We start from the raw sequence: 27,532 nt of genomic DNA, 5'->3' as shown, positions 1-27,532 counted from the left end.
AACTATGTTGGATATATCTGGAAAGTCACAGTTAGCTGACTCGGACCTCTTGAATAATGTCAGTGTAATCTACAATAATTAAAAACCTTATGCTGTTTTCTGATGCCTAAAATCCATACCAAGATAACAAAGCTTTTCAGGTGACTGATCATAGTGTCCAGGCTGATGACTATATATCTGCTTTGAAAGGAAAATTATAATGTAGTCAATTATTTTAATCACACCATAAAAACTGCATACTTGTAAGTACTTATGTACAAGAATACTGTTTGGCAGTTTGTTTTGATTCACATTTTGCATCCCTGATGCAATGTTCAGCTGTCAAAATATCATAGTAAAATTTCTTATATGGATGCACTTTACCTTGTTACATCACTTATGGTAAGGGCAATAACTATTTTTGTCAGCTATTGTGATGGCAATACTGGGAATAAGTTACAGGGTGCCAACTGTACAGCTCCTTATTGACTTGCAGAAAGGTAAGCAACCTATAGTTTTTAAAAGTCGAACTTCATGTCTTAAGTAATTCAGTACTGCTATGCAGAAGTAATTAAATATGATTGCACTTGTCAAATGTGTAAGTGTTTCTTTTATTGGAAAACCTTAATTGTATATGTAGGAAACAGGTGCAAGAAAGTGTATTTGCCGAGAACGATATATGTATGAATATGTGAACATATGAAACTTTGTTTCAGGCAGCTTGCAAGTTCATATGTTCTTGCAACAGGAGGTGCTCTAACAACTGCTCTGTCTCTTAATAGACTTGTAAAGGTAGGTGCCTGAATGTGTTGTGTCTCTGTTATCAATCATTGTCTGTAAATACTGTTCACAAGTTGTGTTTTCCATCCACAGTCGTTCCCACCTATCATAGGACGTTTTGTTCCCTTTGTAGCTGTTGCTGCGGCTAATTGTGTCAACATTCCTATGATGAGACTTCAGTAAGTTGTAGTAGTTATTTACTTAGATTTTATTATTTGAACATCTGCATGTTTTCCCAGTGTAATGAATGAGCTACTAAGTTTTGGGAGTGCAGCTAAAATACTGTTGTCAAAATTTAGACCCCCACCATTTAAAGCTGACTGCAGAAAGAGTCTGTTGCCACCAACATACATTTTGCCTAAGGACCACAGAGATAAGTGAAATGACTGCTCCTACAGTGGCATATAAACAGTTTTTTCCTTTCCAAATGGAACAGGGAAGGAAATAACTACACTCCTGGAAATGGAAAAAAGAACACATTGACACCGGTGTGTCAGACCCACCATACTTGCTCCGGACACTGCGAGAGGGCTGTACAAGCAATGATCACACGCACGGCACAGCGGACACACCAGGAACCGCGGTGTTGGCCGTCGAATGGTGCTAGTTGCGCAGCATTTGTACACCGCCGCCGTCAGTGTCAGCCAGTTTGCCGTGGCATATGGACCTCCATCGCAGTCTTTAACACTGGTAACATGCCGCGACAGTGTGGACGTGAACCGTATGTGCAGTTGACGGACTTTGAGCGAGGGCGTATAGTGGGCATGCGGGAGGCCGGGTGGAGGTACCGCCGAATTGGTCAACACATGGGGCGTGAGGTGTCCACAGTACATCGATGTTGTCGCCAGTGGTCGGCGGAAGATGCACGTGCCCGTCGAACTGGGACCGAACTGCAGCGACGCACGGATGCACGCCAAGACCGTAGGATCCTACGCAGTGCCGTATGGGACCACACCGCCACTTCCCAGCAAATTAGGGACACTGTTGCTCCTGGGGTATCGGCGAGGACCATTCGCAACCGTCTCCATGAAGCTGGGCTACGGTCCCGCACACCGTTAGGCCGTCTTCCGCTCCCGCCCCAACATCGTGCAGCCCGCCTCCAGTGGTGTCGCGACAGGCATGAATGGAGGGACGAATGGAGACGTGTCGTCTTCAGCGATGAGAGTCGCTTCTGCCTTGGTGCCAATGATGGTCGTATGCGTGTTTGGCACCGTGCAGGTGAGTGCCACAATCCGGACTGCATAAGACCGAGGCACACAGGGCCAACACCCGGCATCATGGTGTGGGGAGTGATCTCCTACACTGGCCGTACACCTCTGGTGATCGTCGAGGGGACACTGAGTAGTGCACGGTACATCCAAACTGTCATCGAACCCATCGTTCTACCATTCCTAGACCGGCAAGGGAACTTGCTGTTCCAACAGGACAATGCACGTCCGCATGTATCCCGTGCCACCCAACGGGCTCTAGAAGGTGTAAGTCAACTACCCTGGCCAGCAAGATCTCCGGATCTGTCCCCCATTGAGCATGTTTGGGACTGGATGAAGCGTCGTCTCACGCGGTCTGCACGTCCAGCACGAACGCTGGTCCAACTGAGGTGCCAGGTGAAAATGGCATGGCAAGCCGTTCCACAGGACTACATCCAGCATCTCTACGATCGTCTCCATGGGAGAATAGCAGCCTGCATTGCTGCGAAAGGTGGATATACACTGTACTAGTGCCGACATTGTGCATGCTCTGTTGCCTGTGTCTATGTGCCTGTGGTTCTGTCAGTGTGATCATGTGATGTATCTGACCCCAGGAATGTGTCAATAAAGTTTCCCCTTCCTGGGGCAATGAATTCACGGTGTTCTTATTTCAATTTCCAGGAGTGTAGTAGTGGTATAAAGTACCCTTTGCCATGCACTGTGCGAACGCTTGTGGAGTATGAATGTAGATGTATAATTCCATTTCCTCCACTGATACTTCAACCATATATCTACTGACAATTTTCTTTGTGGGGTGACAGTTTGACACTAGAGCACTTGCAGACATCTTTCAAACCTGTAGGCTAAGCTATGTTGTATGAGGTTACAGACATTAATAGCTGAGAGGTCTTTGGTAGGGGACCAAGAAGTTCAACTGATGCAGAGCACTGAAGATGGACATTTCGACTTAGAAACTTCAATTCAAAAGACACTGTGACAACTTTCATAAATGAATTACTGTTGGTGCCTTAACAATGTAATTCAGTACCAAAAAGACTAATTAAATACCAGAAGTCTTCATCATGTCTTGTGTTATGGTGGTCTTCAGTCAGAAGAGTGGTTTGAGGCAGCTCTCCATGCTCGTCTATCCTTCCTAAGTCTCTCCATCTCCAAGTAACAGCTCCCACCCCATTGATTCCTCAGAATGATTCCTGACAAGTGATCATTTCTTTTAGTGAAGATGTGCCATAAATACACTGCCTGACCAAAAACGTGAAGCACCCAGAAGACATGGTCAGGCATAATTGTAACTTCGTACACATACTCACCATTAGTGGTTATGTAAATGATTCTCTGTGACAGTCTGCACGTAATATTTCCACACTTCTAAACATGTTAGGTCCACTGTTTCCAATGTGATAATGAAGTGGAAATGAGGCGGGACATGTACAGCACATAATCGTACAGGCCAACCTCGTCTGTTGACTGACACAGACCGCTGACAGTTGAAGAGGGTCATAATGTGTAATAGGCAGACATCTATACAGACCATCACACAGGAATTCCAAACTTCATCAGGATCCACTGCAAGTAATGTGACAGTCAGGTGGAAGGTGTGAGAATTTGGATTCTAGGGTTGAGCGGCTGCTCATAAGCCATACAATGCTGGTAAATTCCAAATGACACCTCGCTTGGTATAAAGAGTGTAAACATTGGACAATTGAACAGTGGGAAAACGTTGTGTGAAGTGATGAACCAGAGTACACAATGTGGTGGTCCAGTGGCAGGGTGTGGATATGGCGAATGCCCAGTGAACGTCATCTGCCAGCGTGTGTAGTGCCAACAGTAAAATTCAGAAGTGGTGATGTTATGGTGTGGTCGTGTTTTTCATGGAGGGGGCTTGCACCCTTTGTTGTTTTTGTGTGGCCTTATCACAGCACAGCCCTGCACTGATGTTTTAAGCACCCTCTTGCTTCCCACTGTTGAATATCAATTCAGGGATGGCAGTTGCATCTTTCAACGCAATCGAACACCTATTTATATTGCACAACCTGTAGCAGAGTGGTTACACAACAATAACATCCCTGTAATGGACTGGCCTGCACAGAGTCCTGACGTGAATCGTATAGAACACCTTTGGGATGTTTTGGAACGCCGACTTCATGCCAGGCCTCACCGAGCGACATTGATACTTCTCCTCAGTGTAACACTCCGCAAAGAATGGGCTGCCATTCCCCAAGAAATCTTCAAGCACCTGATTGAATGTATGTCTGCGAGAGTGGAAGCTGTCATCAAGGCTAAGGGTGAGCCAACACCATATTGAATCCCAGCATTACCGATGGAGGGCACCACGAACTTGTAAGACATTTTCAGCCAGGTGCCCAGATACTTTTGATCACATAATGTATTTCCGATAGCATGTGTGGGATGAGTTTGGATGTCAACTCCATCTCAGTGGCAGTATCCGGGATATCAGGGACTAGTTAATACAGATGTGGGCTAGTTTCCATACTGGCAACTTCTTTGTAGAAGTGACTTGATTTTGAAATTACTGAAATAACATCAACTGACCTCTCAAACCCTTGAAGTTTCATTTCATTTCCTCCTCCCCTTCTGGGTGCTTCATTCTTTCCGTAGGTGGTGTATCTTTTCTCCCCAGTCAGTTCAGTCCCTTCTCATTAGTTATGCGATCTACCTTCAAATCTTCAGCATTTTTCTATAAAAGTGTATTTCAAAACTTCTATTCTCTTGTTAGCTGAACAGCTTATTGTCCATGTTTCACTTCTGTGCAAGGCTACACTCCAGAAAAATACCTTCTGAAATAACTTTCTAACCTTTAAATTTATATTATATGTTAACATATTACTATTTTTTCAGAAATGCTTTTCATGCTGTATCCAGTCTGCATTTTATATCCTCTCAACTTTGGCCATCATTAGTTCTTTTGCTATGGATATCCATTTCATTCAGCTGCCCTTCAAAGTCCTTTGCTGCCTCTGATGGCATTAATATTTCATTGGCATACCTAAAAGTTTTTATTTCTTCTCTTTGAACTTTGAATGGTAATTAAAGTTTCTCTTTGGTTTCCTTTACTGCTTGCTCAGTGTACAGATTGAATAACATGGGGCATATCCTACAACTGTCTCTCACTCCGTTCTAAATTGCTGCTTCACTTTTATACCCGTCGACTCTTACGTCATCTGGTTTTTATGCAAGTTGTAAATAACTTTTTGCTCCCTGTATTTTGTCCCTGCTACCTTCAGAATTTCAAAGATAGTATTCCAGTCATCATTGTCATGCCATAAATGTAGGTTTACTTTTCTTCAACATGTCTTCTAAAATACAATGTAAAATCAGTATTGCATCACATCTTACATTTCTCTGGAACCCACACCAATCTTCCACGAGGTCATTTTACATTCTTGTGTGAACAATTCACTTAAGTATTTTGCTATTATATAATGTAGAAAAGCAATGTTTTCCCACTACCAATTTTGCTAACAATAGGTGAGTGTACTGTAAACATTCACTGCCTCTCCCTTGAACAGCTCATGTCATATGCCCAAAGCACAACAGGTCAGAATCACAAGTGATTTTGTAAATATTTGCCTTAAAGGACCTCGAATAACACCAACACCTATGTATGGCAAAAGAGTTACAGGCTTGACCCCATTTTATTTGATATTCCTGATCTCTTAAGTCTCCAGCTGAGGCTGATCTGTAGTATAAGGCATATCTGTTGTGGACGAGTATTAATTTGCTTCAAAAACTATTTTTAGTTGTGCAAGTCCACTCTGCAGCCTATCTTTGTCAACAATATTATATGTCCTGTGTGCCTGTTTCAAGAACATAAATAGTCCAGGGAGAATGGTGACAACTATCTCTTCCAGATATAAATCAATGTGGAACAGTACTTAGGGTTAAAAGTTTAAGCAGTTTCTTAGTTGGGATAGGGCAAAAAGCTATGCAGCTGAAATATTTCAAGGAATGTTTATTATGGCTATGCACTCAAAGCTTATTAAATCATTCATTTTATCTGACAGCAATGTAAATTAACACGTACTTCAGGCTTTTGGGACATTGCCTGATGCCATTTGTGGTGTAATGAAAGTTTAAAAATTTGTAATTGTTTAGTATGGTGCTTAAATTCATAAAATTAAGTTTCTTTTGCTCTTGTAGATATACTCCTCTGTGTGTGTTCACTAGTTTTTTAAAAAAATATTTTGACCATTCTGTAATTTATTTGGAAATCTGGAAGTTAAACTTCATTTAATTCAATTAACAGCATTAGTTATTTGTCTCCATAAACACTGTTATTTCTCCTTGCATTATTAGACTGTCAGCTGTCAAATTACATTTCCTTGATGTTTTAGTGTCTTTCATAGCACATTGTGGCTCATGTCATTCTGTTATTCACAATGAGTAGAAAAAAGATAATACGGGAGAAATATATATAATAATCATTCATGCAGCACATAACCAGCAGAGATTTGATTGAAGCTTAAAATTATATCAATTTAGAATCCAGGTATGGTGCAAATAAGGCTCTTTTTTAATTTTATTAATTTTAATAATTTGATATTTTAACTATCCTCTCAATCTTCTGTTATGCTCTGTTCCAAGGCTCCTCACTAAATCGTGCATCTGTGTATGGTGTAGTGAGATTCACAGCATTTCTTGTGTAACACAGAATTTATCTGTTGCATTCAGTGAAAGAGTAGCACCTGACATATTAGACAACCTACTTGATTGCGCATATGACATTCACTAAGAGACATGGATAGAATATGGGATATGAAGACAGTAAGACTCTGGTGAACAGGACTATGAAGTTTGTGTGTCTTTAAGCAAGTGCAAATTTACATAAACCTATAATACATCTGGATAGTCAGAAATTTTATTTTGGCATATAGGATTTTAACAACGGATTAGTACTTCTACCATTTGTCAAAGATAACTGAACATGGAAATTTTGTGAACAGAACCTAAAACAATTTCCCAATCATAATAGTGCAAAACTCACTTATTTCACAAGAACTCAAAAACCAGCAGAAACATATTTGATATTTGTGTTTGTGAATGAGGGAAGTAGTTTTTCAGTTCCTCCTAAGATGTTTCAGGGAAAAAAGCAGGTTTCTTTGCAGTTTTGCTGTGCAAGAGAAAGAAGGCATGGTACTAGGTTTAGTTGTTTTCAAAACATGGCTGAAGTACATGGAAATATAATAATATGGGTAAATTATTGTAGTTCAAATTGTTGGTGACAATTGACTTGCTAGCAGTGAGGGACATTTGGGATGATGTACAGCTGCAACTTGTATAATAACTTGGAACTTGGTTTATAAAGTTTCAGTTGTCTAAAAATATAGGGAGACCATTTGGGATAAACACTTTCTCGTGATCCCATCCCACCTTTCACAATGACCTTCACATTTGCAGAGTCCACCGGTCCCTGTCCCTCACAAACCTAGTACTGCAAAACCTCATCTCCATGGCACAGACATCCCAGATCAGCAGAAGTTCGTCCTATCCAAAGACTTCACCTTCAGCTCTACACACAAATATAACTATTGAACTTGTCAGAGACCTACTCTCCCTCCTTCTTCTGATTCCTGCAGTGAAACACTTTCTTGCCACCAATCCCTCCAGCTTAATGCCAGCACTGAATCCTGGCCTCACCCAGTTCATACAACTATCCAACTATGATGCCTCCCCCCCAACCCCACTCCCCACCTCCTGGTCACCTCCCAGGAATTCCTTAACTCCAACTTGGTCTCACCATCCTTCCTCAAGATCCTTCCAAAGAAAATTAAACTTTCAGCAGAAGAAAGAACACCCATACACGGCCTCAAAACAGATCCTCACCTAATCATCCTACCTGCAGACAAAGGTTCTTCCACTGTCCTTATGGATCGCAGTGACTACCTGACAGAAGGCCTTGGCTAATTGTCCGACTCGCCCACATATAAACTCTGCCAGAGTGATCCTATCCCAGAAGTCCAACATAACCTGAAATCCATGGGTAAAGCCTTAGGCTCTTTACAGAACCTCTCCCGTGAATCCATTTCCCTCCTCACCCACATCATTCCTCACACACTTACGTTCTACATGCTCCCCAACGATCTTGGATGCACTGATGAAGCTGGTCAGGGTGTATACGTAGTCAAGAAAAGAAAGTCCCGGATTTTTCCTGGATTTCCCATTAAAAAATACATTTTCTCCCGGGTGAAAATACACCTTTTCTGTTTTACATGACAGTATACTTTTCCTCGGAACAGAAAACATATCAATCCTTCGAACTTTGAATGGTTATGGTCTTATACACTGGCGTAGAATTTCCCAGACCTTTAAAAAACCAAACTCAGTAAAAAAAATTTGAAGATCTTTGATGTGTAGCAACATTTATGCTGCATATTTTCATATTACGAAAGTACATTTTTGAATTCCACCAAACACCGCAAGTTACTTTCCGAAGCATTGAAATCGAGATTGCAGTGCACTTTTGTAAGCCAGTCATAGCTTTTGTCATGTGATCTTGCCAGCCAATATCAGTGGATATTCAGAGAATAGGACACGTGATGTAGTCAGCCAATAGTAATATACACAGACACAATATACACAGACACAAGCAGACATTTGTAAAGGCAAAAAGCCCTTTGCCTTTACAAATGTCTACTTGTGTCTGTGTATGTGTGGATGGATATGTGTGTGTGTGCGAGTGTACACCTGTCCTTTTTTCCCCCTAAGGTAATAAGGTAAGTCTTTCCGCTCGCGGGATTGGAATGACTCCTTACCCTCTCCCTTAAAACCCACATCCTTTTGTCTTTCCCTCTCCTTCCCTCTTTCCTGAAGAAGCAACCGCCGGTTGCGAAAGCTAGAAATTCTGTGTGTGTGTTTTATTTATTGTGCCTGTCTACCGGCGCTTTCCCGCTTTGTAAGTCTTGGAATCTTTGTTTTTAATATATTTTTCCCATGTGGAAGTTTCTTTCTATTATCAAATATTGGTTTGCCCAATTCACTCCTTTTATATGTCTAATACTCTTTCGGTTGTTTTTTTTTTTTATTGTGCATTTTGTTTTTCTGCATTTTCTTTGAGTGTCAGTCAAAGTGGCACTATGTATTGTAGAGATCATTCGTATCATGGTCTACATACATGTGCAAGTACTTCACCTTTCCCTCTTTCCCTTAATGACAAGCTTCAAACACATTGACTTTTGTGTGCTTTAATTTTCCGGAAATCCTCTATTTTGCCGTATTGTTCCATAAACTCAAATTTTCTTTTCAAGTAACTTCTCTGCAAGTTCTCATGATCATTGTTTCCCCTCTATCCAGCATCTGGTCAGGTTGGGGTACCAGTGGTACTTTGCCACTTTACTCTGTCTTTCCACCATTCTCTTCCATAGCAGGTTTCTCCTCCTTAAACTCATCTTTATTGTGTCAATCCATCTTGTTCTCAGTTTTCCTCTTGGCCTCTTGCCCTCAATCTTGAACTCCATCATTCTTCTTGGTATTCTTTCCTCTCCCATCCTCTCCACATGCCCAAACCATTTTTATCTATTCTTTTCAATTTTCTCAGGCAACTTCTCCACTTCAATTTCCTTCTCTGCAAGTCCATAAAGAGGTGATGGCACTTTCATAAGATCATTCCTTCATCAGTTGAGATGTTTTGATTTAGATTAAAAGTTTCTTTAAACTTTTTGGAAAAATAAAATTATGAATTGTACTTCGAAAAGCCAGTTTGTATTACCTGGTTTATTGTTGTTGTCATCTGAAAAACGTAAAAATTATATTAGTCTGAATCAATTGCAGGACATTGTTTTGCGAAATATCGGTGTGTCTATCAACGGATTCATTGACCAGTAATCATAGATCCTTGCTTTTTTTACAATTCCTATAATAATAGCAAGCCCAACCCGTAACTTCGACAAAGATGAAATTTTTTTTAATCCAGTTTTCTTCTATTGCAATTTTGACTGTAGTACTTGTTGGTTTCGTTACTAATATATTCAAATAGATCATTCCCAATATATAATTCTACAATATTCTTGACGCTCTGTGTATCTTTGGGAAATATGCTTGGACCCGGAGATCCTTCAAATTTTTTGTTGGTCCTCGGTACATCAGTCTGATCACTGTGCACTGTGCCGGAACATCAGACAAGACGTCCGTGCATTCATTGTAAATAATTGTATTGTCTCTTTCATCTGCCATGATGAATGGGCACAAGTACTTATAAAAACAAAAAGCTTGTTGACGTGTGTAACTTATTGTTACCTAAACAAAACGCCAACAGAATGCAAAAGATGCTAAAGTGCTGTCGCCGTTGACTGTGTGATACTATGCTCATGACGCCACTGTGGTGTCGCTGGCCACTGAGTGATACTATGCACACGCCACCACTGTGGTGTCGCAAGCCGTTGACTGCTATTTCTCGCATTGTCACCAGATGACATAGTGTTAAGCTTTTGTCTCTGTCTTTTCAGTTCTCCAAGAACCTAGAAAATGACTTCCTTAGTCCGTCTACCATATATTTTCCCTTGCTACATCCTCTTGTCACCTTCATTTCATTTTCAGTACATTGATTATTATGTATTCCACTCCAGTGTGTTCTCTGATCCATTTGTTTGTTTTTCATGTCTCTCTTAACTGCCTGCAGAGGAATGCTCTGTTTCTTTAGGTTTTTACATTAGAAGTCCATGTCTCGCTGCCATATGTCAAAACACTGTAATCCCTCCTTTTTAGCCAAATCAGAAGCTTAGTTTTGACAACCCAATTTTAGTTTACCAAAAGTACTGTAGGTAATTTTTAATGGTCTGTTTATTTCTATTCATTACCATCTCGTTGTCATCTTTGACTTTTCTAAAGGTGTATTAGTTTTTAATTTCTTTCCACACTCTTACAGTGTTAGATGTTGTTTTAGTCTCAAATTAGTTAAAACTTTCAACTACTTCCTTGTTCTTGCCATCAGGAGCTAACTGTTGTATCAATAGGCCAAGCGGTACTTTTGTATGTAGTTGGATGAAGTATGTTGTGGAGACAGCATGAAGTGACAGAACTTCTGTTTGTTACAAGAAACAAATGACTGAGATGGAAGAACAAAGTAGCGATACCTTTTTCAGTAGGTTATAGATTACTCAGCTTATTCTTCTGTAGCCTTCAAGCATCAAATGGCAGTTTCAATACACTATTAAATTTGTAGGAACTGTCTCAGTTCAAGTTGTTGTTGCACATTCTCATTTCTCCAGCTTCTTTGATGACAGTAGGTAGATGCATGGAAGATTTTCATTTCATCAAAGGTTGTGTTCAACAGCAGCAGATTTATCAAAACTGTGACATTTAATGTGGCATTGTCAGTGTGTGTGACATCCTGAAATCTTACATACAGTCCGACCAGTGTAACTGTCGTTGCATGTGTAGAGATTTTTATAAATTCAAAGAACACAGAAATAAGGCAGTCTTTTACTGGGCACAGTGTCACTAATTTTCTTTAATGGTTGGAAAATAGATTTAATTTATTGTCTGCCCAGGTCTGTTACATATTTTATTTCCCTAGCTCTAAAGGAAGGAGTGGTATAGATTAATCATCTCTTAATCATTGGGTGTCTCAGTGTTTCTTGGAGATGCCTAATTTGATATATCCACCTGGAACACTTTTTTTTAGATAACTGATCTTGAAATTTAGTTGGTCCTTGTTGGAATACAGTTTCAGCTCTGTGTATCAGCATGTTCAAAACCTGTGTTTTGGGTGCAGTGGTATAGATAGATAGATTTTGGTCTCATATGATGATAATGTTGTGCTTTGAGAGATGTGTTGACTGCTGTAAATAGAGTGACCAAGCTGCCCATCTGATTTTCATTCAAGCAAAACAACTAGATATAGTAATTAACCTTCTCTCTCCAATTCACTGGTGAACTTGGAATTGGAATACATACTGTTCTTATCAGTCTGATGTGCGATGTAAACATTATGAACAAGATAGGTTGTTACTCACTAGTCACAGGCAAGCACAGCAGACTGACTCCTGAAACAGTGAGCTGTCAGCCAAAAGGCCTTCTTCAAAAGCGCGCGCACACACACACACACACACACACACACACACACACACACACACACACACACACACACACAGAAAATTTATGCAAGCACAACTCACACATACATGACCACTGCCTTGGCCACCAAGACCAATCCTTGAGCAAGTGCGCGTGGTGGGAGAAACAATCTGGGTGGTGGGGTTCAGAAGCTGGGTTAAGAGAGGAAGGTATAGCAGGGTAGGATTGGAGGATGGTAAAGTGCTCCATGTGGGAGGATACAGGGATGTGGCGGGGACACGGCAGGGCAGCTAGGTGCAATTAGGATGTTAGCTCGGGGAGGGGCTGGGGAGGTGATGTGGGAAAGGGGAGAAGGAAAAGGCTGTGGTCGCATTTGTGGAGTAGTGTTAGAGTGGGAGCAGGGGACAGGATAGGTGGGTGAAGAATAGTGACTAACAGAGATTGAGGTCCGGGGAAAGGGGAGTGGGATTATGGGAATGTAAGCTATGTTGCAGAAAGAGTTGCCACCTGCGCAATTCAGGAAAGCAGGTGGTGGTAGAGGAAGGATTCAGATGGCGCAGACTGTGAAGCAGTCATTGAAGTGAAGAACATGATGGGCAACATGCTCAGCAACTGGGTGGTCCTTTTCATGGCCAATTTGTCAGTTGCCATTCATGTGGACAGATAGCTTGTTGGTTGTTATGACCATATGGAAAGCAGCACAGTGATTGCAGCTTAGCTTGTAGATCACATGATTGCTTTGAGAGGTAGCTCTGCCTTCCAGGGGATCGGTAATACAACAGAACAGATTGGAGTAGGTGGTAGTGGTGGGAGGTTGTGTGGGGCAAGTCTTGCGCCTATTACAGGAATATGAGTCACGCAGTAGAAGGGGTGGAGTGGGAATCGATGAGGATATTGTGAGGGTTGAGTGGGTGATGGAAGACCACTGTGGGAGGGTTGGAAAGGATAGTGCCTAGGATATTCCTCATTTCAAAGCATGACAAGAAGTATTCGAAACCTGACACAGAATGGTGTTCTGTTGCTCCAGTACTGGGTGGTACTGAGTCATGCGGGGAATACTCCTTTGTGGTTCAATGGGGGAACGTTGGGAGGTGACAGGAGAGATAAGGCACAGGAGAAGTGGTTGGTAGGGTTGACATGGACTGAAGTACTAATGCAGCCATCTTTGAGGTGGAGGTCAACAACGAGGTAGATAGTTTGCTGCATTTAGGAGGACCAGGTAAAACAAATGGGTGAGAAGGTGTTGAGGTTCTGAAGAAATGTGAATAGGATACCCCTACCCTTGATCCAAATCATGAAGATGTCATCAAGGATTCTGAACCAGGTGGAGAGTTTAGGCTTCTAGGTGATTAGGAAGGATTGCTCTAGGTGGCCCATAAAGAGGTTGGCATAGAATGGTGCTATTGTGTGCCCATGTTGTACCATTAATTTGTTTGTGGGTGATGGCTTCATATGGGAAGACAGTGTGACGCGGATATAGTTGGTCATTGTGATCAGGAAGAAGTTTGTGGTTTGGAATTCATCTGGTGTTGCAAAAGGTAGTGGTCACTGGTGGCAAGGCCATAGGATTAAGGATGTTGATGTAAAGGGATGTGCCGTCAATAGTGATAAACACAGGGCCCCACATGGTTGAAGGATTTGGGAAATGATGGTGGGGCTAGGTTTGAGGTTAAGAAATTCTGGAATGTTAATGGAGAGTTCTTTGGGTAGATCCCAGTTGGATGGGGGAGTGGATTGAGTCAAGCAGGGTTCAACATTGGTTTTATGTTGAGTTGGTCAGTAGCATCGATGGTGCAAAAGCATTTCGGCTGTCGGGGCTGGAAGGAGGAGGGAAGATCTCTACCATGTCCAGCATGACAGAATTTGGGAGTGGAGCAGAAGGTAAGATCTTTGAGAAGGACAAGTATTTCTGTGGGACTAAGACTTTTGGATGAAAGTTTAATGATTGTGTTTTGCGACTGTTTAGGTTCTGGATTCTGTACAGCAGTGGGTGTGTGTTTCTGAGGCTTTAGTGAATGTAGTAGGTCTAAGAGACAGGGTTTGTCAGCTGTGAGGGGCTGTGGGGAGGTATGGAGGCTGTTGCAGAGGTAGTGGATAGTGGTAGTCTAAGGGGGAGTATGTGGTGAACAGTTTGGAGAGTTTTTTGAGGTGATGTTGTGCTTGCTACACTATTTCCTGGCGGGCAAGAGCTTGTGTGAGAGATGGGATGCAGGAATTTGGAATTGCAGAGCAGGAGAATTTTACAGATGGAGAGAAGGTATTGCAGGTTGGTTTGGACGTGATTTACATGGTTTTGTACGACTGTGTTGGTGAACGCCAAGGACTGGCAACTCTGAACAAGAGGAGGTAATTGTGGAAGGAGGGCCTGCATCTGGAGATGGGTAATTACTGGCAGGGCCATTTGGGGTATTCCATAAGCCCTCCAACAACAGGAACAGTACATGGGACTGTGTTCTGGCTACGGACAAGGAAACTTTTCTTTATTGTCAGATGGGAGGGGCAAGGATCCATGGTGGTGAAAAATATCTAAAAGTATGAGGGGAAAAAAGAAACAAAAAAGAATGGAACAGATGAAGTATGAGTAAACAAAGATGAAAGCTGAGGGAGTAGAACCAATAGTTAAAGGCGAAAATGAACTGAAATCAACATGAAAATACAAGGAGTTCAAAAATAAAAATAAATACAGACAGTAATGTGGGATACAGGTCAGTGGGCTGATATGTATGAAGAAAAGGGACAACAGATGTGACTGGATTAGGTGATGTCAGTATGTGTGTGCTGGAATAAGAGAGGAGAAAGAGTGGGGCTTGGGGAGGGTGTGGTAGGACGAGATATAAGTTCTTGTGGCACAAGCAGGTACAGAAAATAACATATAAAATATGCAAGAGTGAGGCAAAAAGAGTGATCAAATTGATGGTCTAGGATTATCAGCAAGAGAAATGTGGAACACTAGATGCTGCACCAATAATCGATGTGGTCACGTAGCTGCATGTTGGGTGCAGACGAGTTGGTTGATTCAATGTGGCTTGTAAGTCAGTGTGTGTGGTGCAGTGTGGAAGGCAACAGGTAAAAAGCAGAAAAGAAGGGAAAGATCACAATGAACACCTAGTAAAGCAATGTATTGGAAATTAATAACAAAAGAAAACACAACATGGAAGAAAAGCCTTTAGACAAAATCAAACAATGGAGAATCCAAGATGGTATGGTATGACGACAGTATTACGAAAAGGATTGATTGCTACTCACCATATAGTGGAGATTTAATCACAGTAAAAAGGCTGCTAAACAAGAGATGTTTCAGTCAGTACCTCCCAGGACTGGAGCAACTGAATGATATTCTCTGCAAGGGTTTCAACTACCTCCTGTTGTGCCCTGAAATGAGAAGTATCTTACTGTCCTCCCCACTCCTGCCACACTGGTATTCAAGCACCCACCAAATGTACACAATATCCTTGTCCACCCCTGATCCCAACCTGTTACCTCATGGCTCATATCCTTGTAATAGACCCAGCTGCAAGACCTGTCCCATACATCCTCCTCCTCCTCCTCCTCCTCCTCCTCCTCCTCCATCACCTAGTTTAGTTCAGGCACAAGTGTCACCTATCACACCAAAAGCAGGACTACATGTGAAAGCAGTCATGTGATCTACAAGCGAAGCAGCAACCCCTGTGCTGCATTCCACATGAGTATGACAACCAACAAGCTGTCTGTCAGCATGAATGACCACTGCCAAACAGTGGCCAAGTGATAGCTGGGCCATCCAGTTGCCAAGCACCCGGCTTGTCACAATGTTCTTCACTTCAGTGACTGCCTCACAGCCTGCACCATCTGTATCCTTCCCTCCTGACTCCAGCTTCTCTGAACTGTGCAGGTGGGAACACTCTGTGAAATATTCCTAAATTCCCTAACCCCTTGGCCTCCTTCACCCACCTATCCCCTTCCTTGCTCCCACTCTAGCACTATGCAGCCTTCTATTCCACCAACACCCCCACAGCCTTTTACGTCTTTTCTGCTCCCTCCCTTCCTGCCGAACCTCGTGACTGCTCCTAGTTGCCCAACCCTGTCCCCACTCTTTCCCTGTATGCTCCAACAAGTAGCACTTCACGTACTCCACCCGTACCCTGCTATCCCTCCCCCACTCTGCACCAGCCTCGTCCTTAACCCCATCTACAGATTGCTTCTTCCATCATACACCATTGCTCATGATCCAGCATTGGTGGGCAGAGGTGTGTGTGTGTGTGTGTGTGTGTGTGTGTGTGTGTGTGTGTGTGTTCTACTTAAGAAGAAGGTCTTTTATCCCAGTCACTTGTTTAACAGTCTTTTTGTTATGCCTGTCTGCGACTTAGCATTTCTACTAGATGGCTAATTGCAGTCTATCTTTTTCATAGTGCTGTCATTATTCAGCCCTGGATGTAATATTTACCAGGATACCTCAATGATTTCAGTTTGCCAGAATTCTGTTGATCATTTAGCTCCACAAGTGGACATGTATATGGTTAGAAGGTTAAACTGCAGATGTGAGCAACAGTCAGGGATCTGTTCTGGCTTGGAGATCTTGAATTTACCAAGTCTGCATTGACCAGTGAGTTATCAGTTACGGTGGCGAGCACGGGGCTAGTGCAGTTCTCCTTCCCTTCTGGGCTGCCCTACCTCCCTTCCCCACCCAATCTCGCCCCCCCCCCTTACCACCCCTTCACACTCCCTCTTCTTGAGAGTAATGTATCGAGCCTTCATCTGGTGACGGATGTCTGAAAAAACCAGGATCCTGTTTCCTTTGTTTTTCTCCATCCTCACGCTTTCTTCCTCTAATGGTCTTTTCTTACGTTCACTCTTCTCCTTGCTTTCATGCCCTTACTTCTATCTCTGCCTCATTCTCCATGCCCTATTGTCCTTGTCTTCTTTTCCATGTCTTATTCTCCGCTTCGGCATTTGAGATTCTTTCTTCTATCCCTTTATCACTCTCTCTCTTTCCTCTCTTCTTTCCTCCCTGTGTGTGTCTGAAGGCCAACCCACGCGTTTGCACACGTAGCCGGTGTTGGGGTAATGCGTAATTCCCCGCCCTGGGTAGACAAGTAAGGCAAGCACGTACACCCTGGTAAAGGCCAGGCCCAGGGAGGGGTGACTGCCTGAGCTGTTACCTTCCAAACGTGCCGATTGGTCCCTCTGTCCGTTTCTCGGGAGGTGTGACCTGAGATGTGAACAATCACCTAAGGCGGGAGTGCCCTCTGAGGGGCCCCCCACAAGGAAGGAGCAAGCCATCGGAGACGCTGGCAATCGTGGGGGATTCATCCGCAATGGATTTCTCTTCTTCTTCCTCCTCCTTGTCTCCTCCCCAATAAAGAAACCTAGATGCAACTCCTGTTCCGAAAATTCTACCACCAGCAAGTTTCTTGTTGTCACAAGATCTGACGGTCATGATTTCTCAATAGTCAACCCTTTTGTCATTCAGAAGGGTGTCGATGCGATTGCAGGACCACTGAAATCATGTACTCCATTGCACAACGGAACCTTGCTGTTGGAGACAGAGTGCCTTCCAGGCCCAAAAATTACTTAGAGCCACTCTCTTACTCACATTTCCTGTACAGGCGGAGGCCCACAGCACCTTGAATTCATCGCGTGGCGTGGTGTATACCAGGTCACTCGACGGACTAACTGATGAGGAGATTCTGTCTTTCCTCTCTGATCAGGGAGTGACAGCCATCCATTGGGTCGTAAAAAGTGTCAACAAGGATCTCATACTGACCCAAACCATGTTACTGACATTCGACAATGTGCAACTGCTTTCACAAATTAAAGTGGATTATGAGATCATTTCGTGTATTATGTGATCATTTCTGTTCTGTTTTTGTAATGGCACTTCTTCAATGGAATAATCACGACATTTGGTCCAACTGAGAGGAACTAAAATTGCTACTTCGAATGTCGTAGGTCTCCAAGAAACGAAGTTACGCCCATGCGATCTTATTGACCTGGCACACTATATCTCTGTAGGTTTTGAACTACCCCCTGTGGCAGGTATTCCGGCTCATGGAGGGGTCATGTTGCTGGTTCGGGATGATGTCTACTACGATCCAATCACATTGCACACAGATCTGCAGGCAGTTACCATCCAAATTACTCTCCCCACTTTCACATTTTCTATTTGTACTGTTTACACTCCATCGTCTGCGTTTACTAGGGCAGACATGATACAACTAATTGCTCAGCTTCCTACACCATGTTTGTTGATTGGAGACTTTAGTGACCACCATCCCCTTTGGGACCCTCCTGCATCCTGCCCGAGAGGCTCCCTCTTGGCAGACCTTTCCAACCATCTCAATTTAGTGTGCTTAAGTACCAGTGCGCCAACCTTCCTTTCGGACACAACGCATATCTATTCCCACTTGGACCTCTCAATATCCAATATCCAACTTGTACGTCTGTTCGAGTGGTATGCTCTGTCTGACACATACTCGAGCGACCATTTCCCCTGCATCATCCATCTCCTGCATCACACCCCTTCTCTGCGTTCCACTAGCTGGAACATCTCCAAACCCGACTGGGGGCTTTTCACCTCCCTGGCGACCTTCGATGATCAAAACTTCTCCAGCTGCGATAGGTCGCATACCTCACGGACATGTATTCTCACTGCTGCTGGATATTCCATCCCTCGTACTTCCTCTGCTCCACATCGAGTCCCAGTCTCCTGGTGGACTAGAGCATGTAGTGACACTATTTGTGCTCGGCGACATGCTTTACGCACCTTCCAACACCACCCTGTGATGGATAACTGCATCAGTTACAAACGGCTCTGTGCACAATATCTTAGTGTTACCAAAGAAAGCAAAAAGGCTTGCTAGGTGGCTTTCACCAGCTCATTCAACAGTTTTACTCCTCCTTCAGTTGTCTGGGGTTGCCTGTGCTGGCTATCTGACACCAAGGTCCACTCTCCAATTTCTGGCCTGACTCTAGCGAATGAAGTCCTTGTGGATCCTGAGGAAGTCTCAAATGTGTTCGGCCACTTTTTCGCGGATGCCCATTACCACCCTGCCTTCCTCCCCCGAAAACAAGCAGAGAAGACATGGCCACCTTCTTTCCAATCTTTGAATCGTGAAAGTTACAATGCCACCTTCACTGTGTGGGAACTTGAAAGTGCACTCGCCCGGTCCCGATCCTCTGCTCTGGGGCCCGATGGTATCTATATTAAGATGCTGAAGCACCCTTCTCCTGCAGGTAAAGGCTTTCTTCTTCACGCCTATAATCGCATCTGAACTGAAGGTCATGTTCACACATGCTGGCGTGAAGCAATTGTTCTTCCCATACTCAAACCAGGAAAGGACAAACACCTTCCTTCCAGTTATCGCCCCATCTCCCTTACCAGCTCAGTCTGCAAGGTGATGGAGTGCATGGTAAATTCTCGATTGGTTTGGCTCCTCGAGCCGAATGTTCAGGGTATGTGTGGGTTCTGTTTTGTCAGATGCCTTTCGCCAGGAGAATGGGGTGCCCCAGGGCTTTGTTTTGAGCGTGGCCCTTTTTGCCATAGGTATCAATCCAATAATGGATTGCCTTCCAGCTGACGTTTCAGGCTTCCTTTTCATGGACGACTTTATGATCTACTTCAGCGCTCAGAGAACATGTCTCCTGGAGCGCTGTCTTCAGTGTTGTCTAGACCATCTATATTCCTGGAGTGTCGCTAATGGTTTCCATTTTTCTGGTGAGAGGACGGTCTGTATGAGCTTCTGACATTACAAACAGTTTCTTCCACCATCCTTATATCTCGGTCCCGTTGCTCTCCCATTTGTGGAGACAACATAATTTTTAGATCTTACATTTGACAGGAAACTTTGCTGGCCTCAACATGTGTCTTACTTGGCCGCTCCTTGTACCCATTCCTTAAATGTCCTCCGTGTTCTCAACTGTATGTCATGGGGAGCAGATCGAATGGTCCTACTTTGCTTATATCGGTCCATTGTCTGATCAAAGCTGGATTATGGGAGCTTTGTCTACTCTTCTGCCCGGCTGTCCATCTTACACCGTCTAAACTCTCTCCACCATCAGGAGTTACGTCTGGCGACTGGAGCATTCTACACCAGCCCTATTGAGTCTATATACCGAAGCTGCTGAATTACCACTAAACTACCGGCGCGATATGTTGCTTTGTGGGTACGCCTGCCGACTGATGTCAATGCCCGACCACCCGTCATATTTCTCCTCCTCTGACGACTCTCTTGACTGCCAATACGGACTGCATGTCTCTGTCCTGTTACCTCCTGGAATTCGTTTTTGTCGCCTGCTTCAGCAACTTGATTCTACCCTCCCTACAACTTTTTGAGTGGGTGAGAGCCCTATGCCACCTTGGCTCCAGGTTCAGGTTCGCGTTCACCTTGAACTCAGCTCGCTCCCAAAGGAGAGGACTGTGGATTCGATATACCTCTCGAAGGTTTGTTGAACTTCGTTCAAGGTTCGCTAATAACGTCTTTATTTATACAGCTGGCTTCAAGACTACTGCTGGCATTGGATGTGTGTCATTCGAGTGATTCCTTTAAATACCAGCTCGTTGACCAGTGTTGAAGCTTTACAGCTGAGCTTTTTGCTCTCTACAGGCTGTTCAGTATATCCACCACCATCGTCATTCTCCCTATGCCATCTGCTCTGATTCTTTGAGTGCCATTCAGAGTCTCCGTGACCCATATTCGGGCCATCCTCTCGTGCAACGAATTTGATGGTCGCTTCAGTCACTAGCTGATACCGGCGCTCGTGTCCTTTTTTTTTTGTGGATTCCTGGCCACGTTGGTGTGCCTGGGAACGAAGCTGCTGACACTGCGGCCAAGGCTGCTGTCCACCTGCCTCGGACAGCTTCCTTTTGTGTCCCATCAACTGATGTTAGTGGGGTTCTTTGTCAGCGCGTTTCATCATTGTGGCATGAGGCTTGGTCCTCTCTCCATGAAAATAAGCTTAGGGCCATCAGACCTATCCAGACGGCTTGGATGACTTCCTCATGTCCTTCCCGACGAGAGGAGGTCATTTTGCCCAGGTTGCGGATGGACATTGCCGATTTAGCGACCACTACCTGTTGTCCGGTGACCCCGCCCCGCAGTGCCCCTGTGGTCATCCATTGACGGTGCGCCATGTTTTATTGTCCTGTCCCCATTTTCTTCACTCTTGTGTTGTCCTGTCTCTGCCGTCTACCTTACAGGAACTTTTAGCTGATGATGCTCAAGCAGCTGCTCATGGACTTGGCCAAAAAGATCTAACTCTTTTATTTTGTTTATCTGCATCTTTTTAAGTACCTTCTGGAGTTGCCCATTGCATTTTTCTATGCTATTAGTGTGCTAACATTTGTGACTGGGCCCTAATGACTTTAGTAGTTGAGTGCCCTAGAAAAAAAAATGTTGTCCAGTTCTTTGCTCACAAAGACATTTTCTGCTGCAAGTCTGAAGCCCTGTGTGCTTGTGGCCATCTCAGTGACATCCCAGTCTCCGTCGCACCCCACCAATCTTTGAACTCTGTACAAGGCATCATTTTCTACCAGGATCTTATTCTCCAAACTGATGAGGAGCTCCGTGTAAACCTTGAGCGGCAAGGAGTCCAATTTATCCGCCATGTACAGCGAGGTCCTAAAAACAATCGAACCAATTCGGGTGCTTTTATCCTGGCCTTCAAGGGGGATACCGTCCCAGAGAAGGTAAAGGTGATGGTGTATTGGTGTGATGTAAGACCTTACATTCCACCACCGATGAGATGCTTTAAATGCTTACGGTTTGGACACTATAACATTTCAGCTCCTCAACACCAAATTAAAACGTTCCACTTCAATTTGTTTGCACTTATAGCAATCCCAGCTTCCTCAACCAAATTATAACATCCCAGCTTCCTCAACCAAATTAAAACGTTGCATTAGGAGGTGTCTGCTTCGTGCAAAAGGTCTTGAGTTCATATTGACGACAACAAGTAATTCTTCATTACAGACGTTTATTTACAAACAGAACTGACAGACTTCACAGACTCAACAACTGACTCTCAGAGCTAACCGCACTGCATATCCGAACTGGCAACTGACAACTCCTAGGTGTATTAATATCTTTCCAAACAATGAGAGTCTTTGACAATGTTTTGTTTACAATACGATAGCAATTCACGACTTAAAACTAAATTAGACATTACAGAATTTTAGTACAGATTAAAGTAAGTAAAAGGATCAGTACATATAAATTCTTACAAGCATAATTTCCAAATAGATTTTATAACATTTTTCTACCAGCTTCTGGATAACCTTCACCAGATTTGTACCGTTGTTTCCAGAAATATCTTGACATTTGATTCTGGATATTTCTTGAGTGATTTAGAACAACTATTTATATGTAAAATGATTTAAATCGTGTTTCAAAACGTAAATAAATCTTTTTAGCAATATTTCTTGATACAAATCGTCTTTCGAAATTAGGTTATTAAACAGTTTTCACAAGTTTTCGTATTTTTGCGATCATAATATAGAATTTCTCCATAGAAAGTTCCAGAAGTGTGCATTAAACGTTCATTTACAGACTTTCTCTTTAGCTGGTGAGTTTTTAAAAGTATCTTGTCCATATTATACGAAATAATTTAGCTCAAAACTGATAATTTATACAATTAATCAGAGCTACAGCAAACAGTGAGTCTTTCTTTTACAAAATGAAATATAATTACAAAATTGAATGAAAATAGGTTACTAACACTAATATATATTTACATTAATTCTATTTTTGTTCTTTCTGTGCAAAATGTCCTAATATTGACACAGTACAATATTTAAACATCACCAAAGTTTCCCTTTACATTTTGCATATCTGTATCGACATCCCCTAAAAGTCTACAGTATCGAATACTTCAATATGTCCCAATATGTCCTGTAATGTTAAAACACGTCTTCCCACTGCACCAATGATCCCTTCTGTGGTGACTGTGGGCACCCCCTCCATGAGGGTAGTGCCTGTGCTCCCCCGGCCAGTGTGTATAAATTGTGAATGTGTATAAATTGTAATGCGCAGCATCCTCCACACTCGTCAGCATGCCTGGTGTATGTGAAAGAATGACCAATTCAAGAGTAAAAGACCTCAGATCAACTTACCTAAACACCGACCATTTTCGAAAGTATGACCGGCTCCATCCTGTGCCTATAACTTCTACTTTTGCATCAGTTACGTCCATTCCCCCTCCTACCCCCTCCTCTTTCCAGTCTCGCCCCATTCGCCCCACACCTTCCACCTCACTCCCTCTCTCACAATCCCCCTCCCCATCAGTACCCATACCCTCTCTCACAATCCCCCTCCCCATCAGTACCCATACCCACCCCTTCAGGTGCTGCTCCCCCTCCTCTGAAATGCTCCCTTCTTTGGCAGCCGCCAGTACTGGAGCTCCCTCCTTGGACTCCTCTTCCCAGCACCCCTCTGAAAGGCAATCTGCAGCTCCACATCGGCCGCGCAATCCACAGCTGGTGGGCACCAAGATTGCCAGGTGTAATTCTATGCCCGACCTTCCTGCAGTCTGCCCTTCTTTTGCTTCACAAGAGCAGAAGCAGAAACACAAGAACAAGAGCAAGGCCCCTCTGGTACCCCCTGAGGTGCCGCCTTACCCTCCTCCAGCTAATGAACCAACAGAGTCAGACCCCCACCTATATGGAAATTACCCATTCTTATCAGTGATGGACGGCTCCAGTCTGTTCACTTCCCATTTGGATTCCGGCTTGAGAATCGTCCAGTCAAATTGTAATGGCTATTTGTGTGACCTCCTACTCTGCAGCTTGCATTGTTCTCCAGGAGACCCATTTTGTCAATTCTTGCTTCACACCCTTCATGAGTTCCACACTTTGTCGAAACTGAATTGACCCGTTGTGAGCTTCTGGTGGTGTTTGCACCTTCGTCAGCAAGGACCTTCAGGAGATGTCCTCCCCCCCCCCCCCCCCCCCCCCCCATACCACTCTGGAAGCTGTCAGGGTCTATCTGGCCACTCCAATCACAATCGGTAATATCTACCTGCTGCCTGACAGACTGCCCACATCCTTTGCCCTAACCACCCTTCTTCAACAACTCCCTTCTCCCTTCCTGCTTCTAGGGGACTTTAATGCCCACAACCCTCTTTGGGGTAGCCACACGACTGCTGCCCCGGGCAGGACAGTTGAAGCTGTTCTGTTCTGGCAGGCTTGACCTCTGTCGTCTAAACACTGGCGCTCCCACACATTTTAGTATGGCACACAGCACTTTCTCTGCCATTGACATCTCCATCTGCAGTCCATTCCCTCCATTCAGTGGGATGTCCACGATGACTTGCATGACAGCGATCATTACCCAATTGTATTGACGTTCCTTCAGTATATCTCCCTCTGTCACCCTCCCACGTGGGTCTTTTCTAAAGCTGATTGGGGTGCCTTCTCCTCTGCTACCATCACAGAGTAGTATTGATGAGTCTACACAGACTCTGACTGGCGCCATTCTTTCCACAGATGTTTCAGCCATCCTTTCTTCCTTGGGTTCCCCCCCATCGGAAGATGGTCCTTCGGTGGACTCCGGAAATTGCTGCGGCCATGAAAGACCACCGCCGTGCTCTTCAATGCTTCAAGCGGCACCCTTCTACTGCTCTCCTTCTGGTCTATAAACGATTGCGCACACAGGCCTGTTACCTAATCAAATTTCAGAAATGGATTTGCTGGGAAATATATGTGGCTACCATAGGACCGCACACCCCTTCTTCACAAGTCTGGGCGAAACTCAGGCCATTGTCCTCCCACCATCGTTGCAGGTGTTTCTGTGCATGGTGTTGTCCTTACCAATGCAGACTTTTTGCTCAACACTTTGCCCAAGCTTCTGCATCGACTCAGTATCTGTCCACGTTCCTCCTCCTGAAAGAGCGCTCAGAACGACTGCCTTTGTCTCTCGTTTCTCACTACTTGGAGTCTTACAATGCCCCATTTAGCGAATGGGAATTCACCAGTGCCAGCGCCCTCATCCTTTGTCGCAACACAGCTCCTGTACTGGATCAGATACATAACCAAGTGCTCCAACACTTATCAATGGCTGGCCACCATTGTATACTGACCCTTCTCAACTGCCTGTGGAGTGAGGGGGATATTTCCTACCCAGTGGCAGGAAATCATTGTTATTCCGGTGTTGAAGCCTGGGAAGCCACGTCTTCAGTTGGATAGCTACTGTCCAATTAGCCTTACCAACACCTGCAAAACTCCTTGAACACCTGGTGAGTCAGCGGCTATTGTGGATCTTTGAATCCCATGACCTTTAGTCATCGACTCAAGGTAGTTTTCGCTGTGGCTGTTCTATGGTGGATAACTTTGCCCATCTGGAGTCTGCTATCCAGTAGGCTTTTGCCCATGGGGAACACCTCATTGCAGTCTTCTGTAACCTGCATAAAGTCTACAACACCACCTGGCACTACCACATCCTCACCACCTATCACGAATGGGGCCTTCGTGGCACTCTGCCTGTTTTTATCCATAACTTTCTTTCTTGTCGCTCTTTCTGTGTCAAAGTTGGTTCATCCTACAGCACTTCCCATTGGCAAGAAAACAAGGTTCCCCAGGGTTCCGTGCTGAGCTCCCTCTCTTTCTCGTCGCCATTAACGGGCAGTGGCGGCTGCTGGGCCAACAGTGACCCCCCTTTGTATGCTGACGATTTTTCTATCTACGTCGTGTCCTCCATCATGGGCAGTGCAGAACGCCATTTACAGGAGGCAATCTACCAGGCGCAATCTTGGATTCTCTCCCATGGCTTTCAGTTTTTGGTGGCCAAGTTGTGTGTCATGTATTTCTGCCGTCACCCTACAGTCCATCCCTATCGGGACCTGTTCCTTGATGGCCAATTCTGCGAGGTGGTGGACATCCATTGCTTCTTGAGTTTGGTCTTTGATGCCTGGTTAACATATGGCTCCCTCATCTTTGCCAGGTGAAGAGGACATGCTGGTTACATCTCAATGTTCTTATGTGTCTGTGCAATACCACCTAGGGTGCAGACAGCTCTATTCTCCTACAATTCTACAAAGTGCTGGTCCAGTCTCATTTAGACTATTGGAGTCCTGTCTATGGCTCTGTGTCACCTTCAACATTGCAGATGCTAGACCCCATCCACCGCTGTGGGGTACAACTTGCAACTGGTGCCTTCCAGACTAGCTCCGTAATAGAATTCTTGCAGAGGTGGGGATTCCACCGCTGCGAGTTTGGCACCAACAACAGCTGATATCTTATGCGCTCCGCATTCACTGCATCCCAAAGCACCCTAATTATGATCTCCTTTATCCAGACACGGAGATCAACCTCCCACAGTGCTGACCAAGATGTGGGCTGCTCGCATTCAGTCACTCTTTTTTGAGCTCCAGCGCTTCCCTTTACCACCTCTTTTCTCTGCTCACGCACATACCCCTCCATGGTGCGTCTCTCGGCCACAGCTGTGTTGATCTCTCCATAAATTCAAAGGATTCTGTCCCTCCGGAGGCCCTTCGCCACCAATTCTACTGTCTCCTCAGTTTATTCCAGGGTTAGGAAGTGATTTATACTGATGGCTCCATGGTTTCTGGTCACACTGGTTATGCTTACACCTATGTGAGACACACGGAACTTCGTTCCTTGCCAGATGGCTGTAGTGTTTCTACTGCAGGACTGGTAGCCATCTTGTGTGCACTGGAACATGTCCGCTTCTGCTCAGACTGTCCTTCACTATCTGTAGTGACTCCTTGAGCAGTTTGCAAGCTACCAGCCAGTGCTTCCCTTGCCACCTGTTGATCATAGCTATCCAGGACTCCCTTTCTCTCCTTGATCAAAGTGGATGTTCAGTGGTTTTCATTTGAACCCCAGGCCATGTTGGGATCCCTGGTAAAGAAATTGCTGATCGACTGGCTAAATTGGCTACTAATGAGCCATCTCTTGCTATTAACATTCTGAAAATAGACCTTCACTCGACATTATGTTGTCGGGTTTTGGGAATTTAGAATGCAGAATGGTACACTCTTTCTTCACCGAACAATCTCAAGGCAATAAAGGATTCCACAACTATGTGGTGGTCCTCCTTACGGGCCTCTCATATAGCCTCTATCACCCTTTGCTGGCTCCGCATTGGCCATACTTGGCTGACTCACATTTATCTCCTCTGTCGTGAGGACCCCCTCTCTGTCATAGTGGATCAATGTTGATTGTGATTCACCTCTTACTGGACTGTCCTGACTTATCCGCCCTGCGTCGGACTTTTAGCTTTCCTGACTGTCTACCACTGGCGTTAGCTAACAATGCCTCAGCGGTTGATCTAGTTTTATGATTTCATCATGATGGGTTTTTTTATCACTTCATTTAAGGGTGGGACTTTCAACCTTATTGGTGGGTGTAGGAAATGGCAGGCCGTCCTGCTGCCCCCTTCGCCCCCATTGGACTGGCTTCAACCGGGCTTGGTGGTTCACTGCCGCCCTCTGTCTTCCCACTCCTTTCGTTTTGGAGTCTGTTTTATCTTGAGTGTGTATTTTGTCTACCTCTGCTTCTACCTTCGTTGCCCTGTCATTAGTCACTTTCTTTCCCTCCTCTCTTC

At 44.2% G+C, this 27,532-nt stretch overlaps 1 protein-coding gene across 1 annotated transcript in view; it reads left to right on the top strand.

Annotated features, from left to right (window-relative positions):
* LOC126356292 (sideroflexin-1) overlaps window positions 1-27,532 on the top strand; it is an 87,415-nt gene that overhangs the window by 31,818 nt on the left and 28,065 nt on the right. The window contains exons 5-6 of the mRNA XM_050007186.1: window positions 696-771; window positions 853-938. Of these exons, the coding sequence (XP_049863143.1) occupies window positions 696-771; window positions 853-938 (162 nt within the window). The remainder of the gene's footprint in view (window positions 1-695; window positions 772-852; window positions 939-27,532) is intronic.

The sequence above is a fragment of the Schistocerca gregaria genome, chromosome 3, assembly GCF_023897955.1.
Source record: "Schistocerca gregaria isolate iqSchGreg1 chromosome 3, iqSchGreg1.2, whole genome shotgun sequence".
NCBI lineage: Eukaryota > Metazoa > Arthropoda > Insecta > Orthoptera > Acrididae > Schistocerca > Schistocerca gregaria.
Note: the sequence above shows the minus strand (reverse complement) of the source record. Positions and strands in the feature narration are given on the sequence as shown.